This window comes from Hyperoodon ampullatus (genome assembly GCF_949752795.1).
Source record: "Hyperoodon ampullatus genome assembly, chromosome: 3".
NCBI classification, from domain to species: Eukaryota; Metazoa; Chordata; class Mammalia; order Artiodactyla; family Ziphiidae; genus Hyperoodon; species Hyperoodon ampullatus.
Window position 1 is genome coordinate 69,653,672 of NC_136916.1, and position 10,210 is coordinate 69,663,881.

General features: G+C 37.0%; 1 protein-coding gene across 1 annotated transcript; it reads left to right on the forward strand.

Annotated features, from left to right (window-relative positions):
• Positions 1-442: 442 nt before the first annotated feature.
• SNURF (SNRPN upstream open reading frame) lies at positions 443-7,033 on the forward strand (the record flags this gene model as incomplete). The annotated part of the gene is made up of 3 exons (XM_079699093.1): positions 443-459; positions 3,647-3,742; positions 6,914-7,033. The coding sequence occupies 3 exons, from the start codon at positions 443-445 to the stop codon at positions 7,020-7,022; spliced, it is 222 nt and encodes a 73-aa protein (XP_079555219.1). The 3' UTR covers positions 7,023-7,033.
• Positions 7,034-10,210: the final 3,177 nt, after the last annotated feature.

Sequence of the window (10,210 nt, forward strand, 5' to 3'; positions counted from 1 at the left end):
CTGTTTAGTGCATCTTGCGGGGGGACCTGCCAGGTTCTGGGATGTGACGCGTAGGGGTGTTTCTCGTTCGCATAGGTTTTCCCTGCGTTTGGAATGAGAATTTCGAGGGCCAGCCCGGGAGTGCGCAGGGGCCGGTGTCGCGTCACTGCCATTGTGCAGCTCCGCGAAGATGGCTGCTGCCGCAGCTCTATGGGTCTGCGCAGGCGCGAGGGGTGGGGGTGGGGGTGCTGCCCCTCCCCCCAGTGCCGCAGTGTGGGAGGGGCAGCTGTGCCACTTCTGCCTGGCAGGGGTGTGAGCCGCACCCTCTGCAAAGCGACGCGCTAGGTAGAGGAGGCGGGCCTGGGTGGGTGGCTGCCGCGTCCTAATGCCGCAGTAGGGAAGGTGTGGGTTCAGGGTGCGCAGGCGCAGCAGCGACGGCACCACTTCCCCCGTGCAATGGGGCATGCTGCGGGGGAAGGGGTTTGCGCAGTCTTTTCTGTGTGGGGCGGCCAGCCACCTCCTTCACCTGTGTGCCCAATCCCAGTTTTCTTCCCTACTGTGCTGCAGTGGGGGGAGGGGGAGGGGAGGAAGGAGACAGGTTTGCTCAGCCTCTGCCTGGCGTTCCACCATTTCCCTGCAGTGCCGCAGTGGAGTGGGGAAGGTGGGGAGACGAGATTTATACAGGGGGCAGTTTGTACATTCTTTGCCTGCCTGGAATGGCAGGGCAGCCGCACTGTGCCCCTGGTTTTCTGTTACGCTTAAGGGAGAGGCAGGGGCCTGGAGGGCAAGAGAGGTGAGGGCATTCCGGGATTTACTGTGCTACTTAAGACAGCCTCCATCACCGGTGCAGGAGCTTTTCCATTTTTGTAGATTCTCCCTAGGTTGTATTGTGAACAGTCTTAGTTGTTCGCCACATTCAGGTGGCTTCAGTACCCCTTTAGACAACTCCCGTTCCTATAACCTCTGATTTCAACTTTCCAGGTTATATAATTCCACAACTGCATCTCTTTTAAGTGTCTGTCGTATTTCTTAATCGCTGGATATTCCATTGGTGATGTCATCTTTATAGATACTTTCCTTAAATCAGGGGGTCGCAGCTCCTCCAGGGCTCCTAGGAACTGAGGGCCGAGTTGTGCTTGCTCAAGGAGAACTGGAGAGAGAAAGTAGAATGGGTGTATGTGGGATTAGTGAATTCTTGCCCTTAATCGGATTTTTAAATTAATGGTTTCGTTCCATCATTTTTGAAGTTGGAGCTGCTGTGAATATTTGCTGAGAAAGGATAATTAACAAAGTAACTATTCCTGTATTACGTATTCCACTACTTTGACTTTTGAGGAGTTATTTTTAAGGGCTTTCTTTGCAGGATTTTGATGTGCTTGCCTTTTTTTTTTTTTTTCTCGTGCATCATAAACAGTACGCCTGGTTGTGTGCTGAGTTAGAATGTAATTAAGGAAAATGTAAATTCAGAAGCCTGGGAAGCTTTGTTCTGGAATTATTTTCGAGTAGTTTGAAAAATAGCAGGAGTCTGGTATTTTGCGATACTTATGATTTGCACCTATTTTTTTTCTGCTTGTAGGAAGATAGTGCTTCAAATATGAACTTCTGATCATTTGGCCCTTTGCAAGATGAGTGTGCATCATTCCTGGTCCGCCATTTTGTAGTCTTGCCCTCGGGCTCAGGACCTCAATATGGCGGACCCTGTGGAAAGAGCTGAAGTTTGAAGGTCTCTCTCCTGCCTTGTGAATATTTGGTATAGTACCACGGCTTTTTGAGAACGGGGAGGGAGTGTGAACGCTTTCTGAAGTTTAGAGCAAGGACACTTAGTCGAAGGACTGTGTGTTGTTTTCTAAAGCAAGGTACGTTGAGCAAGAGTTGTTGATGGTTAAGGCCGCATCCTTCACTAATAAAGGTTTGGCAGAGAAGTTTATTTTTTGGTTCCTGAATGCTGGGTGGCTCAGAATTCTTGATGATTCTATAGCGTTTTTTTTTGGAGGCACTGATCGTCTTATGTTTGTTGGAAGATCACAGACTGGGATTACCTCACATTATCTTAGTGGTTTTTATTTCTCATTCTTGAGGTCCTAGTCATTGAGTTTATAATTGAGTTTTTTTGGGGGAGAGGTGTAAGGTATCCTAAATATTTGATAGAATATTAGGCCGTTAGGAAAAATAGTGTGATCTCACACATTTTCTTTTCAGTGCATTTCCAGATTAGTATTTTTTTTAGTGAAAGTGATTTTGGAGCAAAAAATTAACATTATGTACATATAACAACATTTTATTTCCTTAAATGCTAATTTCCTGAAATGTTCACTTTTGATGAAATCCTATTTATGGATTTCTTTCTCATTAGGTACTTTAGGTGTTGTCACATTGCCTAATCAAAGGTCAAGGAGATTAGCAAAGTATATTCAGTACTTTTACCATTTAAAAATCTGATATGTGATTTTTTTTTAAAAATGGTCTTTTCTAATGCCTGATTAGAACATTGAAGTTTTTGAAGCAAGAAAACAATTTGGGGTTATTGGTAAGCTATTTTGGTTACTTTGCATAATCTTAAACATGAATTCTAAAAGCACAGGTTCAGGGAATTATCTTTTGGGATGTGTCCTTTGAATTCTGCCTTTGAAATACTACATTGCATGACTTGTGTAAAATGCCTTTCTCTCCTTTCTGATTTGACATTTTAAAATTTCAATTTCATGAGTGGTTCCTGTAGTTTCTAATCTGGATGACCCAAGTAGATCTCATGTTCAGATCCCTTGAGCAGACATTTTGTGCGCTGTTCTGAAGATTATAATGTCAGTGGCTATGTTTCTTTTTTTTTAAACAGTTTTAAAATTTCTTATTTTGCAAATCCTAAGAAGCATTTGCACAAGAGTTTGCTTAGACATTTTGAAATTTAAATTTTATTCTTTATTCCACTATACAAAATGATCTATCATAGTAAAATATTTTTCAAACCATTTTTAGAATCAATGTTGTTATTTTTTCAGGGATATGTAGGTATGGGTAATATGCCTGTATATAAATGTATCTCTGTAAGTGTATAGTTTTATATCTGTATGTGTGAATATATGTAGGAATACACAATTTTGCTTAATTTTTTGATAGTTTTTCTCCCAAGTTTTCTGACGTCAGGGATGCTAAAGGGAGAAAGTGGTTTTAGGATAGATTTTGGCTATTGGTGGATAAAGATATTCTAAGATTTCAATTTTACTTTTTTTTCTTTTCAGTTTTATTGAGATATAATTGACATACATCACTCTACCATGTTTTAATTAGATTTAATTAGGTTAATTAGAGGAGTTTAAAAACTCCATCATACTAAATAGAGTTCTAAATATAATCTTTATTTACTTATTTATTTGGTTGCCTTGGGTCTTAGTTGCAGCACATGGGATCTTCATTGTGGCATGCGGCATCTTTCATCACAGCGTGCAGGCTCTCTAGTTGTGGTGTGGGCTCAGTAGTTGCGGTGAACGGGCTTAGTTGCCCTGTGGCATGTGGGATCTTAGTTCCCTGACCAGGGATTGAACCCGCGTTCCCTTCATTGGAAGGCAAATTCTTAACCACTGGACCACCAGGGAAGTCCCTATAATCTTTAAAGAAATGGTTATTTCAAAAATTGATGAAATGTATGAAACAAATCCTCTTTCTGCTTCAGGGACCGTTTACACCTGAGACGGACCACAGAACAGCACGTACCAGAGGTAGAAGTCCAAGTCAAACGGAGAAGAACAGCCTCACTGAGCAACCAGGAGTGAGTACAGTCAGCGTTGAGAACCAATTTAGGGCATTTTCAAATTGGAACAAAGTATCCTGTGATCAGGGGCTTGAAATGAATTTAATTAATGAAAGAAGCTTGTGCATGTTATATTGATATAGCAAAAAAGCAGTTAAATCATCCTTAACCATGCCATCCTAACTTAACTCAACTTTTGTTAAAATTTTAGTAATACGTATTTCCCTTTTTTCCATATATGTGTGGGTGAGTGGTATCTTCATAAAATTCTACATCTTTCAACATATTTATATTAAAATTATTTCTGCTGTATTTATATTGTTACTGAGTCACTTTTTCTGTGCTTGCAAAGTGTTCTGTGCTTTGAAGAGTTGTTAATTTATGTATTCATGCTTGCTCTGCAATATTTAGAATTTTATTTTTAGTTAGTACATTTATCCAGTTAAAAACTTGTATACATTTTTTTCCCTTCATTTATTTAGGATATGCATATGTGTTTCTAGAAGGGACATTTCAATTAAAAATATATTAACATTTCTAATGACATGGTATATATTGAGTCTACAGTTCTGTGCATTTTGTCATTACCACAAATCTTGACAGTATCTGTCGGTAACATCATTTTTCTTTCCTAAAGCTGTTATTTTTCAAAATTATAAGTATTAGTAATATATGAATATAATCTCTTCTTAAAACACATAATTTTGAGATAAAAAGTGAGTGCCTACTTCAGTATACCACTAGTCCATTCCCCTTCTCTCTCCAGATATAATCCTCAGGTACTTTGATCTCTATTGTTTCAAACCTTTTCCTGTGCATTCATGCGTACACACATGGGGTGAGGGGAGGCATCTTTGTGATTTGTTTGTTTACATACATGAGATTTATTCTGTAACAATGTGCCTTGGCGATCTTTCCATGTCAGTACATATAAAAAATACCTTATTTTACAAATTGCAGAATATGGGTGTTGTAATAACAGTTACATTTATCATTAGCTTACTGTTGGATATTTAGGTTGTTTGCTTTTCTTAGTTATTACAATGAAGGTAAGAGCAGCCAATCTGAAAATTAATATTGCAGTTGTCCCTTGAATAACAAGGGAGTTGGGGCGCAACCCCCCACATAGGCAAAAATCCCCGTATATCTTTTGAGTTCTCCCGAATTTAACTGCTAATAGCCTGCTGTTGACCAGAAGCCTTACTGATAACATAAACAGTTGATTAACACATATTTTTATGTTAAATGTATATCTACATATATTTTATGCATTCATGACATACCTTTTTCTTTTTTTGATATTTCTATCCTCTGTGGTTTGTCCGCAAGTTTTTTCAAATTGTCACAAATCTCCAAAAACTTTTCCAATATATTTATTGGAAAAAAACTCAACATATAAGTAGACCCATGCAATTCAAACCCATGTTCAAGGGTCAGCTGTAGTTATTAATATTTATTTGTATTTTATTTCACTTCTTCAAATATAAAGCTTTTTACAGAAATTGTTGTAAAAAGTGGATAACGTTTTGCGTCTTATTTTTGTTATTTGTTCATTTTATATGTGGAAAAATTTCAGTATATTTGCACGTTTAAAATTATTGGTGAGGCGAAAGATTTCTCCATTTTCCCATGTTTATTTTACTTATTCTTCATAGTTCATTATTCTTTCCTTTGTTACATTTTCGTTTTGGAAATTACTTTGAAAAAGAATATTTAAGAATGAATATTTTATATAGTTTGTCCTTTATAATAGGCATTTGCCTATTTTCTTTTATATGGTAATGTCATTTTTCCCCTTCAGTCTCTTGTAACTTCAGAGTTTTTAAAAGTGCCGTTTTTTCCTCCCCAGAGTCTCTAGAAATATCTTGAGGTAGTTTAGAGATTGGTGGAGGTATGGGTGGAGGGGATTTCTTGGGGGAAGATATTTGTTAGTGGGTGAAGGTTCTATCATATTTGTTATATTTTATTAGAGACTTTATCCAGTGCAGCATCAATGTGGACCAGTATAACAGATTATCATATCCTAATCTTGTAATATACTGCTTTAGGTGTCATTAGTTTGTCAGTATCTATGGAAATATTTTGTTGCTTTTGAAGAAGAAATAACTTCATTTTCCTGATGTCTGTTATGTATATTATGTAAAAATACTAGAGGGTGCTGCACTAGGGGAAGAATCTGAGGGGAGTTTTTAGTTAGGAAAATAGTATAATTTCCCCAGCCACCTTTATCCACTTTGTGAGTGGATTATAGGAACAGGTAAGCAGTATTGATATTCTCTAAACCCAGCTTTAATCCTGAGTCATCTAGTTAGCATTAACTTTGGTGTGATCCCAGAGGCCCACCATGAATAACAAAGATACTGCTATCACTTGTTAAACTCACAGGATTAGAGGTTACCTCCTAGGAACCATGGACAAAGTTCAGCCTAATTATTTATTATATAACAGAATGTTAAAAATGTTACTTAAAAACTACAGAAAATAGAGGAAAACCTTTTATCACAGTCCCATTTTCAAATCCAGCTGCTGTTGAATATTTTCATATATATATACTTATCAACAAGGGCAGAATTGGCTGCTGATTTTTTTTTTTTTTCGTGCTTGTATTATTAGCCAGCAACTGTGTAACCTCCTGCATTTCTTATCCTCAGGATCAGATTCACAGCCAGATGACTGATAGGTAGGAATATGTTGAGCATTTTTTTCCAGAATTCTCTGATGACTAATAGATGGTTGTTTACATAGTTTAAGAGCTTAAATAGCCTGGGCCCTGGAAGTTCTTTGTTTCAGGTAGTGACTTCTTGTCAGCATGAATGACAGCCTTAATGTCTCCCTGGAAATGCCTTAACAAATGCCCACCTCCCTCCTTGGGGGTTAAAGAATTGTTTCCAGATTGGAAAGTAAGTAATGGATATTATACTGACGGTACTTTCACAGGGCATTTTAAACAAAAAGAGCTCTTTTTTTTTTTTAAGTTCCTTGCTAGTATCCCCCAAGAGGGTAAGTATCCCTCAGTCCCAGTAACTCTGTGTGGAGTCTCCTGTTTTATACTTTCTTCATAAGGTAATGGCATGCTCTGACCCTAAATGAAGGATCTCCTTAAATGTAAGGGTCTCTGTGTTTTCTTTCACATTGTTATCTATATAGGAAAATGTCTTTTCATTTATGTGTATTGTGCTCTTGTCATAGGTGTCACCTGTATCCAAGGCGATCTCAGCAGCAGCAGCAAGTACCTGTGGTGGATTTCCAGGCGGAACTGAGACAGGCATTCTTAGCTGAGACACCAAGAGGTGGTTAAAGCAGTATTGGAACACCCAGGTAGCTGATTCCAAGAGAGCAAACAAAACAAAACAGGTTAGAGCTGATGCAGTCATGATCAAGAATAAAGAACTAATTATAGGGTAGGGTGTTTGGAGGTCATTTAATTATTTGGGATATGTCCAAAGAAATTTTTTTTTCTTAAAGGCTTCATACAAATAAACACATAGCAGAAAGTTTAAAAAAGTAAAAGCAGGATCTTAATGCTTTTACCCTGATACTTGTCATGTATTACTTTTCAGACATTGTATAGTCCTTGCTTTTTTAGGTAGTTTTTTTTTTTTGTTTTTTTTTTTTTTTTTGCGGTACGTGGGCCTCTCACTGTTGTGGCCTCTCCCGTTGAGGAGCACAGGCTCCGGACGCGCAGGCTCAGCGGCCATGGCTCACGGGCCTAGCCACTCTGCGGCATGTGGAATCTTCCCAGACTGGGGCACGAACCCGTGTCCCCTGCATCGGCAGGTGGACTCTCAACCACTGTGCCACCAGGGAAGCCCTAGGTAGTTTTATTCATATTTAACTTATACTGATTTTCACCTTAACATATGAAAAATATTTCATTATAAATAGCTGCTGAATATCCTGCTAATATGTTTTATAATTTCTTTTTGTGAGAGACTTCATTTTTTCTGCTGGTAGTTTGAAATAAAGCTTCAGTGAATTGCTTTGCATAAAACTTTAGATAGGATCATTTCCTTGGATATGCAGATGTAAAAATAAATTGAGTCAAGGAATTTGAAATTAAGGTACATTTTCTGAATTGTATTATGAATTATTATATTAGTCTATTGTAATGAAAAAATATAGTGCCAGTTACACTTTCATCTTCATTGTTTATGTTAATTGTATATAATTTGATTCTATTGAATTATAAATACACATCACATCCATTAGCAAATGAGAAGCTAAGTATTTCCCATGCTTATTTACTAATTATTTTTTTGTTTTATCTTTTTCTTACCTTTTTTTACCAATGTGTTTGAATCAGCTGACAATGTAATAAAGCTATTAATCTATGATTTTTCAATGTTAAGTAGATGTATTTACAGTGTGTCTTGTGTTCGTTGCTTAGATTTTTAGGAAAACACTATTAATTTTGATTTAATACTTTATTTTTCCTTTCCAGCTTTTTAAAAATTAAGATCTCAATCCAAAGGGTTTAATATATACCTTTTAGAAACTATGAGAGGAAAGGGGTTTATAGATGAGTTTTCTTCTAGATTTTCTTTATTTCTATTTTGAAATATGACCCCTCAACTCAAATTAATTAGGCCTGTTTATGGCCATCATTTCAAATTTTAAAGCAAAGGGAAAACCCTCCCCAGCTGAATCCTTTACCCAGCATTCTCCAGTAATTGATTGGATTTGATTGCAAGACAGTGGAATTGATTTCAGGGGATAGAATCTGATCATTGTCCTCAGCTGTTCCCCAGAGTAAGGGCATTTTTAAATGAGTAAGTGTGCATAATTGACTATTTTTAACCAAGAATTTTTTGGCTCCTCAGTGCAGTTTACATACTCTTGTAAGTGCCTGAGTAAAGTATTATTTAAATTATACATTATGATCTGTAAGTAGGGCCATCCAATTTTCTGAGTTTCAAGTGCTCGTTTCATCTAAACAGTACTAGGTACTAGGATTGTTACAGAGCAGGAGTTGGTAAAGTATCTGGCCCATTTATTGCCTGTTTTTGTAAATTTATTGGCACACAGCCATGTCTGTTTATTTACGTATGGCCTGTGGCTGTTATTGGCAGTACAGTGGCAGATGGGAGTATTTGTGACAGATTGAATGGCAGGCAAAGCCTACAATATTTATTATCTTTCCCTTTAAAAGAAAAAGTTGGCTAATCTCTCTCTTAGAGAACCACTTTCAAAGATGAAAACACTAAGGTGGAGCCAGTAGGGGAGTGGTGATAATATACAGTGTGGTGAAGGGAAAGGGGTTGTAGAAGGAAAGTATATGAAGTAAATATTCCAGGGTAGAGAACCAGATGAATTTCTGGGATAAGGGTCAGGTCTAAGACTAGTGCTAAAGTCTGCTATACATGTAAATGGCTAAAGGTGTTTTAACAATTGATATGTTTTCTTTTTCATTATAAAAATCTAAATCATGTGACTGATAGCCAAGAAAAATGGGAAGTAAACCACAGACTTTACCCATGTTTCAACCGCAGCGGCATGAGGTTGAATTTTCTTTCATTTTGCCCTTTTGCTTTTCTTTTGAAAATGTAGTTAATTGTAATCATGCTTTTAAACTATTCCACTTATATGTATATCATTAATGTTCCTTCATTTTATTACATAGTCCTCACAATTATCATTTGTAATGAATAAATGATGGTCCGTTCATGATTTACTTTTCCTTTGTACTTGTGTTTTTTCCCCTAGTTTGCTATGCTGTTATGAATATTAGTTCTATATTTTTAAGATATATTTGGTATTTTTAATTTATTAGGGTAAGGATCCAATTTTCGGCTTAGGGTATAAATACTAGTATGATTCTTAAATGTTTTGTTATGTTGCTTTCTAACAGCATCATAAGCAGTGTTGATTTGCCATCAAGAATACTCTTAAATGTTTTGTTATGTTGCTTTCTAACAGCATCATAAGCAGTGTTGATTTGCCATCAAGAATACTTACTAGAGTGATAATTTCTTAGTACCACCTTTGTTGTCTTTTTTTTTCCCTTTGATAAATAAACAGTTTCAAAAAGGGAAACATTGTTTTCCTCTGGTTTAAATGGCATTGCTTTGTGGATTAGTAGTTTCCACTTATTTGTGTTTTCTCATGTTAGACTTTTTGCATTTTTTTTTTTTCTGTGAAGGGTCTGTTATTTAACCAGGAGAATGAACACTATTACCATTATTCTGTGACTTCTCATTTCCTACATGTTGCTTGGCCAAGTCTGACCATCATATCCTTTGATTTAAGGAAGCTTTACATATTTACGTAGTTTAATCATTTCAAACTCCACACTTTTCAAAAGTTTGATAACTTCCTCCTCTGAGGAATCCCAGGATGTTTTTGGTCAGGGACTCTGGGCCATTTATTTGCTTATGTGCACTTTCTTCAGGATATTTACCGTAACTGCTAATTCCTTAATGCAGTGTGATATTGCTGCACTTGTCTTCTTCCTCATAAAGCATTTTGTTCTCCTTTACTGTAGAGATA